General features: G+C 41.8%; 1 protein-coding gene across 2 annotated transcripts in view; it reads left to right on the forward strand.

Annotated features, from left to right (window-relative positions):
- Positions 1-16,623, forward strand: part of LOC117454958 (uncharacterized) — a 46,783-nt gene extending 30,160 nt beyond the window's left edge. For both annotated transcript variants that reach the window (XM_034094258.1, XM_034094259.1), the window contains exons 27-48: positions 2,310-2,417; positions 2,534-2,760; positions 2,891-3,071; positions 3,613-3,807; positions 4,517-4,667; positions 5,525-5,640; positions 6,286-6,435; positions 6,666-6,816; positions 6,953-7,125; positions 7,894-8,029; positions 8,127-8,246; positions 8,665-8,702; positions 8,826-8,943; positions 9,165-9,277; positions 9,815-9,986; positions 10,650-10,915; positions 10,995-11,160; positions 11,538-11,689; positions 12,374-12,488; positions 12,566-12,805; positions 15,432-15,561; positions 15,678-16,623. In XM_034094258.1, coding sequence (XP_033950149.1) covers positions 2,310-2,417; positions 2,534-2,760; positions 2,891-3,071; positions 3,613-3,807; positions 4,517-4,667; positions 5,525-5,640; positions 6,286-6,435; positions 6,666-6,816; positions 6,953-7,125; positions 7,894-8,029; positions 8,127-8,246; positions 8,665-8,702; positions 8,826-8,943; positions 9,165-9,277; positions 9,815-9,986; positions 10,650-10,915; positions 10,995-11,160; positions 11,538-11,689; positions 12,374-12,488; positions 12,566-12,805; positions 15,432-15,561; positions 15,678-15,909 — 3,450 coding nt within the window. In that variant the 3' untranslated portion in view covers positions 15,910-16,623. The remainder of the gene's footprint in view (positions 1-2,309; positions 2,418-2,533; positions 2,761-2,890; positions 3,072-3,612; positions 3,808-4,516; positions 4,668-5,524; positions 5,641-6,285; positions 6,436-6,665; positions 6,817-6,952; positions 7,126-7,893; positions 8,030-8,126; positions 8,247-8,664; positions 8,703-8,825; positions 8,944-9,164; positions 9,278-9,814; positions 9,987-10,649; positions 10,916-10,994; positions 11,161-11,537; positions 11,690-12,373; positions 12,489-12,565; positions 12,806-15,431; positions 15,562-15,677) is intronic.
- Positions 16,624-24,199: the final 7,576 nt, after the last annotated feature.

Consider the following 24,199-nt stretch of genomic DNA (forward strand, 5'->3'; position numbering starts at 1 on the left):
AGCACCGTAGTGTGGAGTTGCATTAGGTAACGCTGTGGTGGCTGTACTGCTCAAGCCGTCTCCTTTGTGTTTGTTTGTTTGTTTGTTTCCCCCTGTCTGTGTTGTTTTTGTGGGCGTGGTGGCTGTCACTCCTGGCTCCCGGCTCAACCTCCACTCACCTGCTGCAATCAGCTGATCAGCTGTGCACCCTCCCCGACTACACACCTGCTTTCCATCAAGCCATTTACAACGGCATATCAACGGAGACTCCACAACCTTTCTCTGCCAGATCGTCAAGTATCAGCCGTATCTCGCGTCTCCCCTCCGGTACACAGTGCCGTAAGACGTAGTGTGGAGTTGCATTAGGTAACGCGAGATACGGCTGATACTTGACGATCTACACACCTGCTTTCCATCAAGCCATTTACAACGGCATATCAACGGAGACTCCACAACCTTTCTCTGCCAGATCGTCAAGTATCAGCCGTATCTCGCGTCTCCCCTCCGGTACACAGTGCCGTAAGACGTAGTGTGGAGTTGCATTAGGTAACGCGAGATACGGCTGATACTTGCGCATTAGTTTCTGTTATGGATCAGTATCAATAGTCCTGCCAGTAACATTACTATATTATCAAAACTACTTTAGTTATAGCCTGATATATGATAGCTAACTTTCCAATGTTGTGATGTGACTGACGTTAGCTAACATTAACTGTCTGTAGCTAACGCCGGTCACTCACCAAGACAGCTGCCCTGTTCTCCACTGGTTCTCCTCACACCACAGCTCCATTTCTCGCCATGAATCCTTGGCTGCTCCTGGTCTCTTGGACGCATAGCAGGCTCATAATTATAATCATATGCATTCGAATATATATTTTCAACCTCTTCTGTGTCAAAACTAGCATTGTGATCCATGTTTAATCATACGTTAGACCGGGCGCTTTCCCCCATGTTACGTCACACGCGGGAGGTCACGTGCGGAGGCTTTTTTATGCGGAAGTAAAAATGTCTTACTAAAACGCCGCCAGATGTCACTGTAGTGTATATTTCTGTATATTTTTTGGAAAATCTAGTGTATTGATCATTTTCCTACACATTTATTCACTGGTGTGTCTAACCTGCAAGTTGCTCTTTAAGCCAGTACATGTCCAGGCCCGTCTGAAGTTTGCTAGAGAGCATTTAGATGATCCAGAAGAGGATTGGGAGAATGTCATATGGTCAGATGAAACCAAAATAGAACTTTTTGGTAAAAACTCAACTAGACGTGTTTGGAGGAGAAAGAATGCTGAGTTGCATCTAAAGAACACCATACCTACTGTGAAACATGGGGGTGGAAACATCATGCTTTGGGGCTGTTTTTCTGCAAAGGGACCAGGACGACTGATCCGTGTAAAGGAAAGAATGAATGGGGCCATGTATCGTGAGATTTTGAGTGACAACCTCCTTCCATCAGCAAGGGCATTGAAGATGAAACGTGGCTGGGTCTTTCAGCATGACAATGATCCCAAACACACCGCCCGGGCAACGAAGGAGTGGCTTCGTAAGAAGCATTTCAAGGTCCTGGAGTGGCCTAGCCAGTCTCCAGATCTCAACCCCATAGAAAATCTTTGGAGGGAGTTGAAATTCCGTGTTGCCCAGCGACAGCCCCAAAACATCACTGCAGGAGATCTGCATGGAGGAATGGGCCAAAATACCAGCAACAGTGTGTGAAAACCTTGTGAAGACTTACAGAAAACGTTTGACCTCTGTCATTGCCAACAAAGGGTATATAACAAAGTATTGAAATTAACTTTTGTTATTGACCAAATACTTATTTTCCACCATATTTTGCAAATAAATTCTTTAAAAATCAGACAATGTGATTTTCTGGATTTTTTTTTTTCTTTCTCATTTTGTCTCATAGTTGAGGTATACCTAGGATGAAAATTACAGGCCTCGTCTTTTTAAGTGGGAGAACTTGCACAATTGGTGGCTGACTAAATACTTTTTTGCCCCACTGTATATATATATATATATAAAATGTATGTTGATTTTCTTCCAGAATAAATTCTTCTGTTATTATTGAAAGCCACAGATTCCTGATTCGAGGCAGTTGAATGAATAAGGATTTCTGCAATTTCAGTAGTAATGTGTTTGATGTACTGTATAGCTTGTTTTGTGCTTGATAAGTAATATCACCGACAGTTGGACTTCAGTATTACGAGTACCACAATTATTTATTTTTGAGTGTATTGCAGTGCAAACAAAAGAAACCCCAACAACCGCAGTTCTCCTCACAGACTGTTGTAAACGTTACAACTAATCCGACTCTCTCTTCACTCCTCATCAAGATCAAAGAAGAGCCCAATGATGAACAAGAGTACAGCCTGAATCTCCCATCAGCCATTTCCACTCAAGACATCAAGTATGAGCCTAAGGCCGGAGATGATGTTGCTATGGTAGGACACATGAAACGCTTTATATGAGAAGGAAAACTATATCAACAATAGTAATTAGGATAACAGTAAAAACAATATTAGCAGCTTATTGATCACTCTCTTTTTGTTTCTGACAGGAGGACTTGAAGATTGGATCAGTCTTCTCTTTAACAGAAGACTCTTCTACGTCTTCAGCGCCTACTCTAGCCCACATGAATCTGCCTGCGTCTTGCTTCAACTGCAAACAGCCCCTGATGGACGGAGAGACGGTTTTCCAGAGGCAAAGCCACGCTGAAATCTTCTGCTCCACTTCCTGCCTTTGGATATTTCACCAAGTTAAGAAGACCTGCCACTTCTGCCTCCAGTGAGTCATCTTAACATTTCCCCTGTCCCTCTGACAAGTTGAAAGAAATTGGTTTTAAATATTCTCCAGCTGAACTCATATAAGCTTCAAGATGAGTTTGAACTGATCTCAGCCTTCCTCGTACTCTCAGGGGGATTACACAGCCTCAGGACGTCCTCCAGGCTGAGGTGCATAACGAGGGGACGATTATGGATTTCTGCAGCAAGACCTGCCTGTCCTCCTTCAACTACAAGAGAGTTGTGTCGACCAAAATGTCCCTCGAGCCGATCCCATCTCAGTCACAATGCAGCGTGTGCACCAGATACTGCATTGTAAGAGGAAAAGGGAAAATATTAAAAGAATCAATTAGAGTTCATGTTTCTTTAAAATTAAGCAACTTGATTCATTGACTTGAATCTCCAACAAAAACATTTCTTCATTACAAAAGTACGCTTTTCTTATCTCAGAGAATATATATATCTGGTAAATTTACGACTTAAATCTTGATATTCTGTTCTGAGTATAACCCTCTTGCCGGGCTAATTACTTAATTATTTGTTTCCGTACAGTGGCTCTAATTCACTGTCCTACAATAATGGTAAAACAATGCTTGCTATAAGAATGATCTAAGCAACAAACTGTGTCCTTTTAAACAACTACATGTTTGTGTTATCGGCCACGTTCCGATAATAGAAAACAAATGTTTTTCCAAATAGATTTGACTTATAAACTCTTTATAAATATTGCATGCAAAACTAATATCTTCATCTCACATTTAAACAATGTAACTCTCCGTTCTTTGTTTACTAGCTTTATATGAAATGAAATTAGTTATGTATGTTTGACATTCTGTTGTTTGTCTACGTCCTGCAGAGCAAACATGAGATCATAAAGCAGGACGTCGTCCACAAGATCTGCAGCGAGCCCTGCTTTCTCCGCTTCTGCAACATCAACAAATTGTCAATCTGTGAGAACTGTCACTCCCGCTGCGACAAATCAGTCATGCTCAAGACGGAGGGCGGCAGCATCAAACTCTGCAGTGCCGAGTGTCTGACCCAATTCAAACAGGTAACACAATCTAAAAAACATTATTTTAAAAGTACACTTTCATCCAAGTTTCAGAATTTACTTCAAGGCTCTTAGCTGTATCAAGTTAAGTTTATTTGTGAATTTTATATTAATGGTACTGAATTATTTTAGGCTAGTGATAAAAAAAACTAAAATGTGTGTCATTGCCATCTAGTGGTGAGGTTCCACATTGCCACCAAAATGCCCCTTTATAGAGCAAGGGTATCATTTCTCCCTCTGGGCTACTATAGAAGATTGGAGATCCAACTAATTGTCATTACGTAGGTACTAGTAACGAAACGGTTTCTCTGCATTTGACCCATCCTAGTGTTAGGAGCAGTGGGCTGCCATTATGTACGCCGCCTAGGGAGCAGTGTAGGGAACGGTGCCTTGCTCAGGGACACCTCGGTAGCACTTGGTCTTTCCGGGACTTGAACTGGTGACCTTCCAGTTGCCAAGCAGTCCCTTTGGACTTCGCCACCACTGCCCGTGGTTTTTGAAACATGTTTTTTAAAGTAATGGTAATGTGATGGATTTTTGGTGTGAACGCGACATTTCGGAACTATATCGGAACTAAAGTGGGAAAAGTACTGCGGTGTGAACGCGGCTATTGCTTCCAATTAATTACTTATTAAATTGTAATGCTCTTAGTTATACTCAGTCAGTGAATTGACTTTATTACCTGTGCTATTTTCTTATTTCTTTGCAGAAAAATAAGACTATGCAGCCGTGTGCCATGTGCCGCACCTCCCATTTAATGTCCGAAATGTGTGAAAACCAATTCAGCGAGGACCTGGTGGAGCTCTTCTGTAACTACAGTTGTGTGATGGCAGCCAAGATCCAGGCAGTGAACGCAGCAGGTACTGCACTTAAACTTCGACAACACAGCTGCCCTTTATCTTTGTACTTCTCTTTCTCTACCTCTCTTTTAATTATAGCTCTCAATTAAATAGGTATGTCAATGAAGATAAAATGTAATGCAGTCGATTGGTCTAAATCCTCAAAATGTAAATAGAGAGAATTTAAGTATTTTCAGTCCAAACTAAATCATTTCTGCGAATAAATTGCACGTCAATTACATCTAAGGATTTTGGATGCCGATAATAGCAATAACCAACCAATGAAATAATGACTGACGTTTGAGAAAACGTGTTGATCGTCGTGTTAGGCAATCATAACTATCTGTTACAGTCAACCCTTAACGAAACCACGATGCCTAAAAGGTATTATCCCTTGTCCTCCAAGTCTTGTTTTAAAAGCCATGTATCAAATATATTAACAACATACAGACTGTAGGGTAAATATCTTTGGACTCCAGTCACAAATGAGAGAAACCTAGTGCAATGACGCTCAGCAATATACAATAACATGCTTATTTAGTGCCATCTATGGAATATAGATATATATATTTTCTACACAGAATTGCACACTTGGAAGAAATAGTCGGTCTCCAGTGTGTAGAGTTGAGTGAAGGTTTATTACAGTAAAAACAACAATACATCTATGATTTTGTGAGGGAACAAAACTTTATTTTCTTAATTATTGCAAAAAACGTGTGTAGGTATCTGTGAAAAATGTGCATATTTTCTTGTCTTGTCCCTGGCGTGTAAACCGATTAAATCTCAGTCTTGCTGAAGTGTTACTAATACTTGTGATATTAGTTATGTTTCTTTAATTTTGCAATTTTTGTATCATCAAAACCTTTTCTCCTTCCCAGGTACTCCACGGAATTGTGACCTGTGTGGTAAGAAGACATTACCAGCCTGCCACCTCGCCATGTCAGATGCCTCCATCAGGAACTTCTGCTCTCTAACCTGTGCCATGACTTTTAAGGTAATACCTACAGCTTTCACTAGCCAGTGTTTTAGTTTCAAAGCCCATACTTTTCTTCCTAAATGACAACTCTGAAAAATTAAAAAAGGGCGATACATCAGCACTTTTGCCAAAAACTGCAGTGCTCCGCTGTTGCAGAAAGTTGCACTTTACTTTTAAGAAGAAAATGATATAATGAAAGAGGGAGTCCTCTGGGCCTCCTTCAGACTCCCACCAACCCTAGTATAACATAGTAGTCATTTTTAAGTTTAGGGGACATCAAGTTTAAAAGATACAAAAGGAGACTGGGTATTATTCAGGGTGGAGATGGAGCCTTGACTCCTCTTTTTAGCCACACCCACAAGACTACGCAGTGTGAATGAATTAAGAAGAGTTTAAATGGAATACCTAATTATGACTGATGATGGATATGACAGTTTTAAAATATAAAATCACTACTGCTTGAATACAATTGTAATGATATAAAGAGAGCAAGACCAACAATAGTATACAGTATCTATGTTACGTAAAGGCCACCATATTCCTCCAACATTCTTGGAAAAGAAGGGATGAGTGGAGGGGTATTCTGTTGGCAACCTCACTGCTAGATGTCACTCAATCCTACACATTGGATCTCTAAAACCTCTGTACGTTTCTTTGCCACAGGAGTCCCATAAAGACACGACTCCTGCCCCTGCCTCAACAACAGCAGCCGCAGACCAAACCCAAGGCGACTTCCTCAAAGCACCAGAGACACTGCCTTGTGCCCAGTGTCGTCGCAAGATTAAAAGTGCACCCACAGTCATCGAGAAGAAGGTGTGTTTCATTTTCAAAGATGGAATAGGCAGCTCAAACAGAAAGCTAGTTACACCAGAGGATGTGATTAAAAGTTGTGTTGTGTCCATTGATTCACAAAGTTCTGCTTTGACAATGTTGACCTACTGTTCAGAACAGCTTCAATCCTCTAACCGTGATATCTCAGAAACAGTAATGCCACTTTGATGTTTTTATTTTTTCCTTAAAATACACTGTGTGTTTCCGCACAGGGAAAAATATTTTTTTTGTGTAGCCTGGCGTGCTCTCAAGAGTTTAAGAGCGTCAACAACATCACGGGAAAGTGTGAATATTGTAAGAACGAAAGCATCATCGACGACGTCAAGAAGGTCAACGGCAAAAACTGCTATTTCTGCAGCGATGGTGAGAAGCACGTTCAAATACTCTATCCTTTTTTTGTTTTGCACTTATATGATTAAAATCAAGAACAGCAACACAAATAAAGGAAATTCAGGATTATAAAGCTGTGAATCTCTGAGCCTGCCTTCTCTCCTCCCAGGCTGCAGGGTGTTCTTTGGACAGGAGCTGGGAAAGAAGTGGGGCAAACACTGTGGCTCGTGTGCGCACTGCTCCTCCATCTCCAAGGCGGTGGTGACGGCAAAGTTTGAAGGAACTGACAAAGAGTTCTGCTCTGAAAACTGCAGCTCACAGTACAATTTGCTCTACTGCCATGTAAGTAGAGTTACAAGTTGACTTATTGCACAAATAACCTTTGTAGACACTTTAGTTTGTATATTTTTTGTATGTTTTTATTTGCTAATTAATGTTTAGTTCAAAATATATCATGTAAATCAGGGGTGCCCACACTTTTTCAGCTTGGGAGCTACTTTTAAAATGACCAAGCCCAAATGATCTACCTTTAGCCCAATCTGTGTCGTGAGCGGGGGGGGGGGTGCTAGTGGACTAAACGGCGGATAAACTGTGGCGCTTCAGGTGAGGAGGTGAGGCCCCCTCATAACTGCATGAACCCGTATGGCACAATACAACTCACACTGGCTTACCTGTACTTCAATCAAGTGGCAAATGCCATAGTAAGGATGGATGACAGGCTAACTTTAAAAATAAATAAATAAATGTTCTTCTTTTTTTCAATGCCATCATGTGATCTACCCACGCTACCTTTGCGATCGACGTATCGGGCACCCTTGATGTAAATGATGCTTTAAAATTACAGATAAATTATTTAAAACTATAAGAGAACATATTTGTATGTTCTCTTATAGGAGAACATACAAATATTGTGCACACAGTCACCCAATCATGTTTAACTCACTGAAGTCTTTTTTCTTTTGTTCGTCTTATAATCTTGTAATCTGAATGTATCGAATAGTTAATTGCGGCCGACTTGCATATAAGCAAGACTAAAAGCTGAAGCTGTTATTTGAAAATAGTGAAGAGGTGCTGCGTATTGACTAAACAATAACTGTCTGATTCTCTCAGGTCGCCAAATGTGACACCTGCGGTCTTGACGGTGAACTGAGGCAGAGTCTCCCCCTGCTGGGAGAGATCAAACACTTCTGTGACCTGAGATGTCTCCTACATTTCTGCAATAAAAAGGTCCAGATGGGCAGCACAGGTATGTATTGGTTTGATCTTTGTTTGTCGCCAGTATAAAATGCTGTAAGATCAATCCCAACAGTCCCTGCTGACTCCTCTTTGTTTCCTGGCTGCAGTCTCTTCGCCTCCTCGATCTTCAGGCACAGTGGAATCCTCCCCCGTCATCGCTAACGTTATGTCGCTCGCTAGTGCTTTGGCTCAGCATCTCCGTGCCTCTAAAAGCTCTGCACAGCAAGGTACACACACACACACACACACACACACACACACACACACACACACACACACACACACACTCTATGATCACATGTATATCATGTGCCCAACAACAAAGGCATTCATTGTATATTTAATCAATTATGTAAGTTGTTTAAAAAAGACCCTATTATGTAGCTGCATTTACTTGGAGCTCACACACTGTCAAGACATCTGTAGATTCAGTTTATTTGCAAAACATTTGAATTTATAGATAAAAAATGTATGGTTAGGGTAATGACATCATAAAATATGACAACAGACATTAAAAAATAAACTTTGAATGTAGAAAAAAAAGACGACGTGGTCCAGCCTTTGTTGTGATAAACGCTACAAATACTTTCTTCAGTTGCTGTGAACATCTTTGTTTTTCTGACTAAAGCTGTCATTTCTCTTCAGTGCCGGTCTCTGACATTCAGACGAAGGTGGTTGGACATGTAAGTTTATTCCAGAAACTCCTACCCATATTAGATTTAAAAAGTTGTTCAAAGCACACATTTGAATGAGCTAATATCTAACCTTTTTGATGTTTTGTTATTGTTGTTGCGTTTGTTCTTCAGGCCAGTGTTCAAACCTCCCCCAGGCAGCTGAAGAATAAGTCCATGCTCTGCACACCGCTGGTCCACAACAAAGGAGTCTCCTGCACGACGCAGACTGTCAACACAGAGACACAGACAGGTAAACATCATTTCAGGATTTCTAAAATGCTAGTCTGATTCTTGTGAATCCATTCTTTGATCCTTACCAAATCAAAGATGTTCAGATCAGGGAGTTCGTGACCATCACACATATTTTCTTATGGAAAATATACTAGTGCAAAAATGTACTGTACACGTTTACCCTCTATCCTGAAAAAAGACATGTGATTCTGGTTTTTTCCCCTTTGTTTGTGTGTGAAGACAAGTCTTTCCCCAAAGTCATAGTCCTGCCTGTCCCAGTGCCAGTGTACGTTCCTCTGCCAATGAACATGTACAGCCAGTACACACCGAGGCCGGTGGCCCTGCCCATACTGGTATGTAAAACTCCTGCTAACCTTGATCACATCAGTGTTTCCCTTCTTCCTTACATGGTGCACTGCAAAGCACACACACATTTCATTGTTTTTTTTTCCAAATGAAGATGCCCTTACTTACACTTTTTTTGCAAATATTTGTGTACTTGCTCCACCTCAGACCGATTTGTATTGGTCAGGATAGACACCAACGACATGACATCCTTTACATTTCTTTACAATTTAATTTGGATGAATCATTCTCTGTCATACAGCAACATCAGGTCATATTTGAACACAGCCACACAAAAGAACAGCTGAAGTTGACAGTAGATTGAGATTTCAGTAAAGCCATTTAAAAGAGTGTGTGGAAAAGTGTTGAATGTCTGTTTTAAAGGGATAACATTTAGTATTTTCAGGCATCTTTCTGACATTTAAGACACATCCAGCCTCCCCACTCTATGCCTCCTCCCATTGGTTCCCTTGGTTAGGCAACACAACCTCCAGGAGCTACCTTCAAATGTACCACCCTGTCTTTGTCATACTGTCCTGCTGCAGCTGCCTGTGCCCGTGTTTCTACCTAATCCAACCGGGAAATCCATGAACGACCTGCAGGAGGGAGAGCTCAGCTCCACGTCTGATCTGAAGAAAGCACAGGATGGGAGAAAGGAGAGAGAAGACACGCTGGTAACAAAAGAGGAACAAAGACGAGAAAACCGTGCTCCAAAGGGTAAGACATTGGTCCTCCTTTGATCCGATTCTGATCTACTTTGTCATTCAGGAGTTAAGGCAGACTCTGATGTAATGCTCAGCATGTTGCACAAACTCCTTTTGGTGCTCACAGGAGGAAAAAACTCTTGAGATGAATTCTCTTTTTAGATTAACAATTGCAACACAGTTATTGTCAAGGCACGGAGCCGTTTTTTTATTTCACTTATCTAAAACAGCTCTGTGTAAGATGACAGAGGGAGGTTGTTATCCCACAGGAGAAACGGATAAGAGCTTCCACTCGTGTCCTTGAGGCTGCAATTTACATTAGACTCCCCCTACATTTGTCAATCTATTCATGCATCCTTTAATTTAGTCAGTGTCTTTCATTCTGTTTTCTCGTCTTTGTTTTTCTTTCTTTTTTATTTAGCGTTTCCTTTCGACTTTCTTCTCTCAGTGAATATTTACTCTAGGGATGAGTATCGTTAGGACTTGAAGAATACTACTGCGCTTATTGATCATTCTTAGTATAGGTAATCATTTAACGTAGTAGAAAATATTTCAAATGTATTGATAAAAAATCTCTGGAAGGAGCTTTAGAAAAACCAAAAACATTCAAACAATCTGGATTCACAATAGTTTATACTTGAATCTAATTATTTATTTTCTATCTATCTATTTCTAGACCACAGCAGTAAGTGTAGCGATGACTTGGACTCAGATCATCAGGCCACTTTTACCAACGAGGAAGACTCCTCCTCTGGCAGCAGCTCTGCATTGCTCAGTCGACCAAACAGCGAAAAACCTTCTCCGGTTTTAGAGCTGTGCCGGGCCAATGAGCCCCCCCCTCCTCCTCTGGAGCTGAGAGGGGATTCCCAGAGCTCACTGAGTCCTGCACCAGTCTCTCTGCTCTCACAACAGACTGTGGGGACAGTCCACAACAAGGACAAGGTAACAAACCACCTGGGAGTTTAGATGCTTTGGTCTCATCTCTCTGTGGCTTGATCTAGTCTAAATTCTCTTTTTAAAGGGTCATAAACCGCAACAGCCTTCCAACGTGGCTAAAGCGGAGAGGTCCCAAAGAGAGGAGGTCAGTACGAGGAAGCGCCACAAACTGAACAGTCAACGTGGGATCGCCGCCTGGAAGAGATGGATACAGTGGAGGGAATCTCAAACTGACCTGGACCTGGTTTCCTGTATGTCTTTCTTCCTTTTTTACTTCAACTTTCCTTACCTAAACTAAAAGTTTAATTTTTAGAGTTAGAACAAATCTTAACAACTGCCAGATGTCTGCAATTGTTTGTGCAAAGGTATTTGAAACTAAAACTTCTATTATTATTGAGATATTATTATTACATTTTTATAAAATGTATATATTTTTTGGCACGCATGGTAGTATTTCAGCTTAAGCCCAAACAATCTAGATTAGAATTCACTTCAAGAAGAATCTTTTTTTAATTTAGATAACTCAACAGATAGGTCAGTGGAACCTGAACTCAATAAACAACGTATGAAGTATATGATAACCCAACACAACATTGTTGACACGTCCTCCTGCCTCTTCTCCCGTCAGCCTGTGCCGTGACGTTTAACAAAGATATTCTCCGCTGCTCCGCGGCAGAGCTGAGCGACAGCCTGTGTCGTTTCATCACTGAGGTGAAACGTCCTGACGGAGAGCCGTACCCCCCCGACGGCCTCTTCTACCTCTGCCTCAGCATCCAACAGGCAAGATGAGCAACACTACACACACATTTTATTATGCACTCTCATAGATGCTATGTTATATTATTATAGGACATGCCCTCTGTACTGCTGCTTTTTTTACGTATATAGATATTACACATTTTTATCTAAAGTATGTATGAGGAAGTGGTAGACATTTGAGGTTTCTACCACTTCCTCATACATACTTTATATTGTATTTATTTTCATATGAATTATATGTATGTGTGTGAATCAAATAAATAAATCAACCACAGTTATTGATTTGAAAAAACTGTGAAGAATCTACATTACCGTATCTTTTTTTGTTAAATACATTTACGTACATTATGCAGGATAGTCAGTCAAAATAAGAAACCACATAATCACCATGTGCCATCATTCATAATGCGTAATAGCAATGTGAAAACATTCCTCTTATAAACTTGTTTCTCCATTAGTAACTGTTTCATACAGATATAGGGTCATATGTTTTTTGCTTTATTCCATATGACATTTAACGTTTGTGTACATTTAATATATATTGGACATCATGTGATCATGATGCTAATTCTATTAATAATGGGACCCTTTATAATAGTTTCATCACATTCACTGTGTTGTCGATTGTTATTGAAGGGTCTGATGTAAGTGCCTTCACACAGTTTTGTTTATTTATCGGACTTAAATGTTGTCTTTTCTCTTCAGCACCTGTTTGAGAACGCCCGTATGGAGAACATATTCAGTGATCTGACCTACAGCAAGTTCTCCACAATGTTCACCCAGATCCTGAAGAGTTTCAGACCCTCAGTCTCAGCCAGCGGTGAGTCGTAGTGTCTTTTCTCCGCCTATGACCCGCTCAGAGTGATCAGACTTCTGACAGCTGTCCTCCCTCTGCAGGTTATATCCATTCCCGTGTGGAGGAGGAGTTTCTCTGGGAATGTAAACAGCTGGGCGCGTACTCCCCCATCGTCCTCCTCAACACTCTGCTCTTCTTCTGCTGCAAGTACTTTGGCTTCACTACGGTGGAGCAGCACCGCCAGCTGTCCTTCGCCCACGTCGTGCGCTGCACCAAAACCAACCATGACAACAGCAAGAACACCTTCCTGCGCTTCTACCCCCGAAACGAGGCAGAGTCAGGTACCAGTAGGATTGTCAAAGTCAACTTTATTATCAATATATTTGAGTGTGGAGAGGTGGGAGGGAGGGGAGAGAGTTCAGCATCCTGAGTCTGGTGGAGCTGGACCGGAGGCTGCAGAACCTCCTCCTTGAAGGCAGGAGGGTGAAGAGGTAGTATGGGGGATAGGAGGGGTCCCCCACAATGCTGAGTGCTTCAAGGTGTTGTGGAGGTCCAGGAGTGTTGGGAGGCACCAATGGTCCTCTTGGAGGGGGTGCAGCTTCACACCGTGATGCAGCTGCTGAGGATGCTCTCGATGGCGCCTCGGTAGAAGGTGTACATCAGGGGTACTCAAACCTTTTTATTAAAGGTCCACTTGTGAATTTTATACAAGGCCACTGGTCCGGATAAATGCCAGTAAAGTCCTGCGGAGCAACGAAACTGAAATTTAAGAAGCAGTTTCTTACAGCGCACTATGCATGGGGCCCTCTTGGGGGGGTTTCCCGACATGTCGTTGCAGTACATTAAAGGGTGTTTCATGTTGTCGTTGCTGTGGACCTTCTTAATCTACCTTCTTTGGGTAGATTTCTTTGGCGCTGCTGGGCTTTCATATTCATTTTTATATTTATCTTTTTTTTATACTTCTATACTTGAACGCGCTTTCTTTAAACAACTCTCCTGTTATCTCCATCAGAACAACCTTCTGGATCCGCACCAGTCTGGTTTCAAGGCAGGTCACTCCACAGAAACGGCCCTCCTTGCTGTCACTGAGGAACTGCACACTACTAAAGCAGCCTCCCTCTCCTCTGTCATCATCCTATTGGACCTGTCTGCTGCGTTCGACACGGTGAACCATCAGATCCTCCTTCGCACTCTCCAAGAACTTGGAGTTTCAGGCTCTGCACTTTCCCTCCTCACCTCATACCTCAAAGACCGCACCTACAGGGTAACTTGGAGAGGGCCCGAGTCCGACCCTTGTCAATTAACTACAGGGGTCCATCAGGGCTCTGTCCTTGGTCCCCTCTTCTTCTACTTGTACACAAACTCGCTCGGATCTGTCATTAGCCCGCATGGTTTCCCATACCACTGCTACGCTGACGACACCCAATTAATTCTGTCCTTTCCCCGCTCAGAGACCCAGGTCATCGCACGCATCTCTGCTTGTCTAGCTGACATCGCTCAGTGGATGTCCGCTCATCATCTCAAGCTCAACCTTGACAAGAATGAACTGCTTTTCCTTCCGGGAAAATATTGTCTCACTCTTGACCTGACAATCAACATCGGCACCTCTGTTGTTTCCCCGACCCAGACTGCAAGGAATCTGGGTGTGATCCTAGATAACAACCTGTCCTTCACTGCAAACATCGCTGCTACAACCCGCTGCTGCAGATACACGCTTTACAACATCAGGAGGATGCGTCCCCAGCTGACCCAGAAAGCGACGCAGCTTCTGGTCCAGGCTCTTGTCACCTCACGCCTAGACTACTGCAACTCCCTCCTGGCTGGTCTACCTGCATGTGCCATCGGACCTCTGCAGCTCATCCAGAATGCAGCTGCTCGCCTGGTCTTCAACCTTCCTAAATGTTCCCACACCACGCCGCTCCTCCGCTCCCTCCACTGGCTTCCGGTAACTGCTAGAATCCACTTCAAGACACTGGTACTTGCGTACCATGCTGCGAATGGATCTGGCCCTTCCTACATCCAGGACATGGTTAAACCGTACACCCCAGCACGTGCACTCCGCTCTGCATCAGCCAAACGGCTCGATATACACGCACTGCGAGGGGGACCCAAGTTCCCATCAGCAAAAACACGTGGGTTTGCTATCCTGGCTCCAAAATGGTGGAATGAGCTCCCCATTGAAATCAGGACGGCAGAAAGCTTACACACCTTCCGGCGCAGACTGAAAACTCATCTCTTTCGACTCCACCTCGAGCGATAGAATTACTAACAAAGCACTTATATACTAATAAAGGACTGGCTTACCTAAAGCCAGTTGAGTAGCACTTGAAATGTTTTAGCTCTATGAAGCCTGATGTGCTTATATGATTCTGTTTTCTTCAAGTTTGTATCTTGTTGGTCGAATGCACTTATTGTAAGTCGCTTTGGATAAAAGCGTCAGCTAAATACAATGTAATGTATATTTATGGAGAGCACAAAACTGTGGATTCATGATGCCTAAACTGTCCTCAGTAAAGAAAAGGAAAACAAGAGAAGGAAAGAGGTTAAACAGAGCACTGGACGTCAGAAGAAGACAGACAGGAAGTACAAATTAACGGGAACAATGCATGGTGCTTTAGGGTGTCCTTTTTAAATTAATGACCGCCTGCACATTATCTCTTTAACATGGGGATTATTTTATGAACGTTTTTTTTCCGATATTGCAGTTAAAATTACCTAAATAATTGGTAACATCTATTTTATTATGAATTTACCAAAAGGCCTCCTGCATTAACATTGTGTGGATTAAGATAGCGATGTCAACAACACTCAGCGTATCGTAGAGCAGATGACTGTGTACTAGCTTGCCTCGACATAGGGAAGTGCAAATTCAATGAAAATGGGCTTTTCAACCAAGAAAGGCATGGCTAAGACCAGTGAGCCAATGTGACTGCTGTTTGAGCCTTACAGAACTTGTGTGTTCCTCAGATTCATACGGCGTCCCAGCTAAGAAGCGTAAGAGAACTGAGAGTAAAGAGGACATCGTGGAGATGATGGCAAACACGGAGAACCCTCTCCGCTGTCCAGTCAGACTCTACCAGTTCTACCTCTCCAAGTGGTGCGTCATTTTATTTTGAGTTTAGTCATGTTTTTTCTCTTTATCTCTCTTTTCTCCTCTTTCAGGGGGATTCACTTATTGACAATCTTCATTTTCTGTGTCTTCTCGTCCTCCAGCTCAGAGTCGGTGAGGCAGCGCAGCGACTTGTTCTACCTCCACCCGGATCAGTGTTGTGTTCCCAACAGCCCCCTGTGGTTCTCCTCCGCGCCTCTGGACGACAGCACCATGGAGGCCATGCTCGTACGAATCCTCGCCGTCAGAGAGCTGCAGAGGGACGACAGACGAGGTGCGGAGCAGCAGGCGTCAGATTACACCATGTTTGAGTCTGACGAGGAGGATTCACGGTGATGGACACAATGTAAAGGGATTATTTCAAACTCTCTGCATCACAAATTCAGATGAATCAAACATTACAAGCCTTTTTTTTCAAATCATTTAAAAGTTTGGATTGTTGCTAACAGGGTGATTAAATAAAGATTGGACCGTGGCTTAGTTTAAGCTAATAGTCACTGGTGCCGTTATGAGTCCTAAAACCCTGAAAGCATTTCACCACTCCGGCTCTCTCGTTTTGAAGACAGCGGTTTCCTGAACATGTTTGTGGCAGAAATATGTCAGGCCTACAATAATACGTCTTTGAGGAGTTCTTCTTGGCTGACTGGGAAACAACATCCAACCTCTCAGTTCCCTTCTCTTCAGCAGCATTCTGGGAAAATGTAACAGTTCTGTAAGGAGTTTGTTTTCTAAAAACTTTGCTTGATAATAGAAAAACTTTGAGTGGCATCAAATGTCAGCGCCTTGCAGAGCGGAGCAGCTGTGGGCTCAGATCTTCTGCGAACGCTCCTCTTGTCATTACTCGCTCCACACCATCGCCCACCACCCTCTGAACCATGTTCACATGTTTTTTATATCTTTAAGATAAAAGAAAAGTCTACGTTACCTGCTGATTTATACTGTTTAAGTCTTTGTTTTTTAAATCTTCCTTGAGTCATTTGAATGTTGATGCCATTAAGCTGTGACTCAAGATTTAATTTTTTGGTATCAATAAAAAAAAGTTGAAAGTAATCTTTGTTTTACCTTTCTTTGTAGTACCTTGTTATGCAAATCTCCAATCACTTTAATAAATGTTTGAACATACAAATGAAAAGACAAAAAACAGACGAAGATTGTTTAATGCATTTTTACAGATGACCCAGCACTTGTAGCTCAAATTAAAGTTCCATAAAAAACTGCTCATACTTTACTTAGGTACGAATTGAAAGTCCTTGTACTGTACTTAACTTAAGTATATTCTTCTCACGCCACCTTCTACTCCACGACATCATAAAGGTAAATATTGTGCTTTTTACTTCATTACTTCTATCCGGCAGCTTTAGTACTAGCTACCTTTATAAATTAAGATTTTTGCATACAAAAGTGAAGAGAATATAAATTATGTTTTGTTAGATTTTAAACTAACACTACAGTTTACATAAGTAAAGCTGAAGCAATTTTTATATTAACAGATAGTAAACTGATACGTACCAAAGTAATGATACCACAAAAATACACTATCACCAGTAAAAGTGCTGCAAAATGATTGAGAAGTAAAATTACTCAAAGCTGCGACTGTGTGGCTATTATACATCATATCATTAGATTCATGTTACCAATGCATTAATGTCGTTTACTGTTGGAGTTGGTTGAGGTTGAACTCCCTTTTTAAATATGTTTCTATTGAACTGCATTAATGAATATTAGGTAACACTTTATATTAAGGTACACAGATTCACCATCAACTAGTTGTTAATTAGCATGCATATTAGCAGTTTATTGGCTCATAATAAAACACTTATTAATGCCTTATTCTGCATGACCATATTCTACAAGTAATAAGCCATTAGTTGAGAGTTTTTCCTCAAAAACCCTCTAATTAGTGCTTATTTGCTGCAAGTAAGGAAGTTGTTGTACATGAGTTTTGGTCTTAATATGCTCTGCTCAATATGGGCCTAATAAGGCCACAAGAATAGTAATTCTCCCATAATAACAGTTAACAAATATGATCTATTCTTATTGTTAGAGAATATTTCTTCTCTCTTCCTAAGTGTCAAATAATAATTCGTCCTTACTCCTAAGATATTTAACCTTATTGCCTGCTGACGTTTTACGACCAAACCCTGGCTCCGTTATCTCTCTTAAAGAATGGGAGGCTCCAGCTATCTTGATAAACCAGTTCAACTCTCGGTCACAAAATGGTTTATCGCTGTGGGAACGCTGTCTTCTAAACACCACTGACAAGTGATTGAGTATTTCTAGTTGGGGGATAATCTCCTCTAGCTCCACAGATGTTTACGTCTCCCCCAATATGCTGATTAACTCCCTGTAAACTAGTTAAAAGGTCTATCGAGAGATAGGCTGATCAGAATTGACATGACAACCCACCCGTGCAGTCAGAACCTTTTGTTGCTGTGACTTGTGATATGAATTCTCCGGCCGATGCTTGTAATAAACTACCCGTGTTTGACATCAAAGCTCCAACTCTCCTCGTGTCTCTCTGAGTCCTGACTCTCCATTGCTGCAGAAGTTTCCCCTACAAATTGCCGTTGTCGGCAGGAGAGAAGACAAGACATGAAACTATACGTGTTCATTGTGTCTAAATAACTCAAAATTAGGTATTTCTATCTAAGAATATGTTCCCTATTTGAAAGTGAAGTCTTGTTCATAACCAATAAGCTATTAGTTTGATAATTGACCTGCACAGGTTCCCTATTCTAAAGTTGCCTCCTCTTCACACTTTGTAAATACATGATAGCACACAACTACTGAAATTAACCTCAACAGCACATGAACAAAGTAGGCTCACGTTGAAATATCTGTTTTATGAATGAACCACTAAACTTAGAGAGGTTCAGACACATGTACCAAAGCATGTCAAGTTTCTCCAAGGCTGAGATCACATATGCAGCCTGTACTTTTTAATAAAACAGATTTTTAACAGAGTTTATGTATTTGTGACCTGCTTGTATGTACTTTCACAATAGGTGAGAGGTGGATATTGTGTTTTAACAGTGTGTGTAATCATGCCATACATTTGAAAAGTGTCAATGTTCAGTACACATTTTACAAAAATATAAATGTGCAAATATGAAACATACAGGTCAATATCACCTTGCTATTGGTAGCTCAACTGTCAAGGCTCAGAACAAATGGCATACAACTGTACAAAGACCTCAATCGTTCTCTATCAGTCTTTCTAGCAGACAGAGCTGTCTACTACAGGGTCAAAGATAAATAATAGTGTCAAAGCTTTTGACTGACGGTGTAAATATCAACTTGCTATCTGCAACCTCTGCTACCTTTCACAGGCTTCACACTTTATATTTCTTCCTAATGTCATGCAAAAGCATTCCAAGTGGTCCATTTCTGTGATGGTTTCCACGCCAGTAAGTCCACTCAATGATCTTTCAACATACTTTGTGTCCGATTTCCTCTAAGTCTCCAGATAGTTGCCTTGCAAATACCCCAAAATCTCTACGTTTTGTGTATGTGCACCTGTAAGAGGGTCAACAAAAAAATATTGATGGTTGACAGTCAGGTGATTATAACCTTCGTCCTGAAGCCGGCGGTAAGACCTCCATCCATCTGAAATGATTGAGCTTCCGTTCTTAATGTGCTTAAGGTACTACAAACACAGGGGAGGATTGTTCGCTCGGCGCTGTAAATTAAATGTCCCTTAACTTTCCCCTTAACTGCCGAATCGGAAGCTCTGAATCGGAAGCCAACTTCAGCGTCTTCAGGAACGCTGTGATCCGAAGAGGGTTATTCCATCTTTCTATCCATCACTAATGTCACTCTGTTATCACAATGCTATGCTAATCCAGCACCTTTCAAATTGCAGCTTAACACAATGTTTTAAAGAGGGTCTATATTCCCGTCTGCAGTCCTAAGGCAACTTTCTAATTTTAACAAAATCTTCGATGTTATTACCTAAGTCATATGATCATAATTACAAAAATACTTTTGTTTTATATTTTTGTAAATATGGTCATATGACTGTATTTTAAAACACAGTGTATGTAAGCTCTTAAAGAAACTATTTGGGCTGGGTGGCGCTCTATAGCTTAGGGCCAATAGGAGACCTCGACGCATTCTTTCCCCTCCTCCTCATTAGCATTCTGTGCGACTGCGCATTTGGTTACCCACTAGTACTACTAGTGAACATTTTAAGCCTCACTAGTTCACTAGTGGAATTTAAATGTATCTCACTAGTTAACTAGTAAAGGGCAAAGGGTTCACTAGTTTAACGTGCAGACATTTTGAGCCCCACTAGTTAACTAAGGTCAAAAGAGGCGTCAACTATGAACCTTTTGCCTTTTCTTAACTAGTGAGTGATTCTGGCTGCTACTAGTTAACTAGTGCAGACAAATGTATGCCACTAGTTAACTAGTTCTGCTTCTGTTTTGTAACAGTTAACATGTCAGAGCTTTTGCAACGCACTAGTTAACTTGTAAGAATTTTAGGGTCACTAGTACGGTCAGAGGGTCACTAGTTCATCAAAAAGCTTACAAGTTGGGACTTTGGTGCTACTAGTGCTGCTCCTGGCGTCACTAAGGCTTATGTTAATAGCTACCTTGCTTATCTTTCTTACAGTGCAGACGCTTTTCTGCTTGCTCCTGCCTCTGCTTACTTTTTATGCTGATTTTCCTATTCTTATTCTCTGAAAACTTCGAGCAGCGGCTCCTGGACATTAACCTATCACTGGGACAGTTCATCTTCGTAAATAGACGGAGGTTTTCAGCCATATTTCAACATTTTTACGGCGACCCCAGTCTTACAATAGCGTGGCCTAGCAACAGCTAAAGCCTGGTAGGCTACTGCATGCTATTTAGCTTAAGCTAGTTGGTAGAAAAATGCCTCCGTTCTCTACAGATGACTTCCACAAACTTCTACAGAAGATGGCCGTGCTGGAAATGAAAATGCAACGGTTGGAAGTTAACGTGGAAGTGAATGGAATAGGTTGGAATGACACCACTTTACCAGTGTTGCAAAATAATGGAAAAGGGTATGCTAACTCACAGCTAGTTAGCAGCTACAAGGATTCCAAGGAACAGGAGGGCTGTGTACCGGGTCATACATCCACAAGTGGTGGTCCTCCCTGGAACTCTCTGGGTGCAAGGCCTAAGAGTAAATCATTTTCATGGGATTTGGGAGGAAGGATAACGGGCAGAGCCCAACACTCTGAAATATGTGATGCGACCGGCTGGCCTGCATTGTTATCACCCAGGAAGAGCGCCTCTTCAACCCCTAAACAGCAGTGGACAGCTGCTAAAGGGAGAATTACAAAAAATCCTCCTAAACCACCAAGTGTGCCAATCCAGAACAGATACGCTCCGCTGACCGAGAGCCGGAGATCTCTTTCTGATGACCTGGATAACCCGTCCTCTTCACACAGCAGGGTAAGGACCAATAGCTACTCCAAAAGTAAAAGGCTAGAGGGAAAGCTAACGACTGGGCCTGAAACTCTGATTGTGGGTGACTCTGCTGTAAGAGATGTAAAAGGTCTGTGTAGTAAGAACAACAACAAAGTACTCTGTTTTCCCAAGGATACGGTCTCTGACTTGGCTGAGAAGATCCTGCATATTGGGGCAGAACATCTGACTGTGAAGAATGTGGTACTACACATTGGAACACATGATGTTGTGAAACAAGAGTCAGAAGTGCTGAAAAAAGACTTTAAATGTCTGTTGGAAACTGCCAGCTCTCTAAATGCAGAGGTGTTCATCAGTGGCCCTCTACCGCCAGTCAGAAGAGGAGTGGAGAGATTCAGCAGACTGTTTTCACTGAACACCTGGCTTTCAACTGTCTGTACTGACCATTCTGTGCATTTTATTGACAATTTTAACTTTTTCTGGGACCGCAGACATCTTTTCAAGGCAAATGGAGTTTGCCTGAACAAGTCAGGAGTGAAATTGTTTATCTCTAACATATTCAACTGCCTGCGTCATCAATCTGTTCCCTCTGCCAAGGACAAGCGGCAAGAGGAATCAAAACAGGAGATAGACACAACACATCGCGCAGAAAACCCTGAAGAAGTATCACTGCACCCGCCTGAGGAATGTTCTGATTATGGGAGACCTATGAAACACACGGAGGAGTCCCCACCGCCCGTCACCCCCCCCCCCCCTGTCAACGCCTTTGAGGATACTCCGTTCACCCTTTCACCCTCGCCCACCCTCCTGGAGATCGTGGAACACAAGAAGGAGATACAGAGGGCTGGCACCGATTCCTTCCTGGATTTCAAAGACCAGACTAAGGTGATACGCAGGGCTGGCAGCATGTCCTTTACCCCCGCCCCTCAACGACGCCCACCAAAATCACCAAAGCAGAGACGCGCACCATCTCCCCCGGCTTCATCACCATGCCTACCACAATCATCCAAACCAAAACAATCTGCAAACTGATATCTGCTGGGTCCAGGCTCAAGGGCGTATGGCACTCTCAACTCTTTCCAGGACATGCCCGGGCCCTGCCTGCCAGTAGCTTCGATATCTGTGTTGATAGGTAATAGATTAAGAGCGGTGAATCATCTTAGATACAGGAAGCACTCAAACGTTTGTGTGAGTTTATCTAATTTAGCAGTGATTCCATGTCAGCCACAGCTTGTTACAAAAAACACGACTGATAGTGTGTTTAACGAACTTAAACTAGCTTTATTAAATGTCAGGTCTTTGGCAGGAAAAACATTTTTAATCAATGATTTTATCACTGAGCACAATCTTGATTTTATGTTTTTAACAGAAACTTGGATTGAACAAAATAACAGTGCAGCTGTTCTTATCGAATCAACCCCTCCCAACTTTAGTTTTATGAGTCAGGAAAGAATGCATAAGAAAGGGGGTGGAGTTGCTATTCTGTTCAATGATTCCCTTCAATGTAGGAAGACATCGTATGGAAACTTTGATTCTTTTGAATATGTGGCCCTTCAGCTGAAATGCTCCTCTCGAGCTCTGTTCCTAAATATCTATAGACCACCCAAATACTGTGCAAGCTTTTTTGATGACCTTACTGAACTGCTGTCTATAGTGTGTATTGACTTTGACCGTCTAGTCATTGTTGGTGATTTTAACATCCATGTTGACAACCCCCAGGACAGAGGGGCTAAAGAACTGTTTTGTTTTCTTGATAACTATGGACTGACTCAGCATGTGACGGAGCACACGCACAATAAGGGGCACACTCTGGACTTAATTATCTCAAAGGGTCTGAATATCTCTAAGGTTGTGGTGACTGATGTTGCACTCTCTGACCATTCCTGTGTTTTCTTTGAGAGCTCTATTTCTGTTCACACAAGTGTTCAAAAAGAGGTAACCACAAAGCGATGTTTAACTGAAAATACTAGGGAAATGTTTACTCAGAATTTTTCTTCCACACTTGCCCCTGCTAACACCTCAGTAAATGAGCTAGTAGATCATTTTAATTCAAAAATTAAAAATGTTATAGATGCCATTGCTCCAATTAAGGTAAAGGAAGTGACTGGGAAGAAAATATCTCCATGGAGAAAGGCCATGACCGTTAAAACAGAAAAAAGAGAATGTCGAAAAGCTGAACGCAGGTGGCGAAAAACAAATCTCCAGGTTCACTTTGAAGTCTATAAAGAGAGACTTGGCCTTTATAATTTGGAATTGAAAAACGCACGACAATCATTCTTCTCTGACATCATTACCAAAAACAACGCACGTGCCTTGTTTGCTACCGTCGACAGACTAACTAACCCCCCAGTGTCAGTAGCCTCTGAATTTCTATCCACCAGGGCGTGCAATGATTTTGCCTTCTTCACTGACAAAATTCAGAAAATCAGACAAGCAGTCAGTGCCTCTGCATCAGGTACAGCAAATGTGTTGTCTCTGTGTCCAGTTAACATCAATTCAGACATCATGACACAATTCCATCAGATTAATGATAAAAACCTAGAGGACATTATACAACTTGAAAATCCTCCTCCTGCTGCCTTGATATTATTCCAACAGGATTTTTCAAAGATGTTTTGCCTTGCATGGCCTCAGAACTACTTCATATAGTAAACAAATCTCTTCACTCAGGTATTTTTCCACAGGCCCTGAAAACTGCAGTCATTAAACCGCTATTAAAAAAGAATAATCTAGATGCTTCAGTAATGAACAATTACAGGCCCATATCAAACCTGCCATTTCTAGGTAAAATCATTGAAAAAGTTGTTTTTCAACAGTTGAGTAATTTCTTGCATTTAAATAGTTGTTTCGATGTGTTCCAGTCAGGCTTTCGTCCAAACCACAGCACTGAGACTGCTCTTGTAAAGGTCTTTAACGACATCCACTTAAACACAGACAGTGGCAGAACTTCAGTGTTAGTATTATTAGATCTCAGTGCTGCGTTTGACACTGTTGACCACAGCATATTACTGGACCGACTGGAAAACTGGGTGGGACTTTCGGAAACAGTTCTAAATTGGTTTAAATCCTACTTAAAGGACAGAAACAACTTTGTTTCTATAGGTAAATACACATCTGAGTTAACAAATATGACATGTGGGGTTCCTCAAGGCTCCATCTTGGGGCCTCTTCTCTTTAACATCTACATGCTACCACTGGCTCAGATAATGAAGAACAACAAAATAAGTTACCAT

This window comes from Pseudochaenichthys georgianus, chromosome 11 (assembly GCF_902827115.2).
Source record: "Pseudochaenichthys georgianus chromosome 11, fPseGeo1.2, whole genome shotgun sequence".
Classification (NCBI taxonomy): Eukaryota; Metazoa; Chordata; class Actinopteri; order Perciformes; family Channichthyidae; genus Pseudochaenichthys; species Pseudochaenichthys georgianus.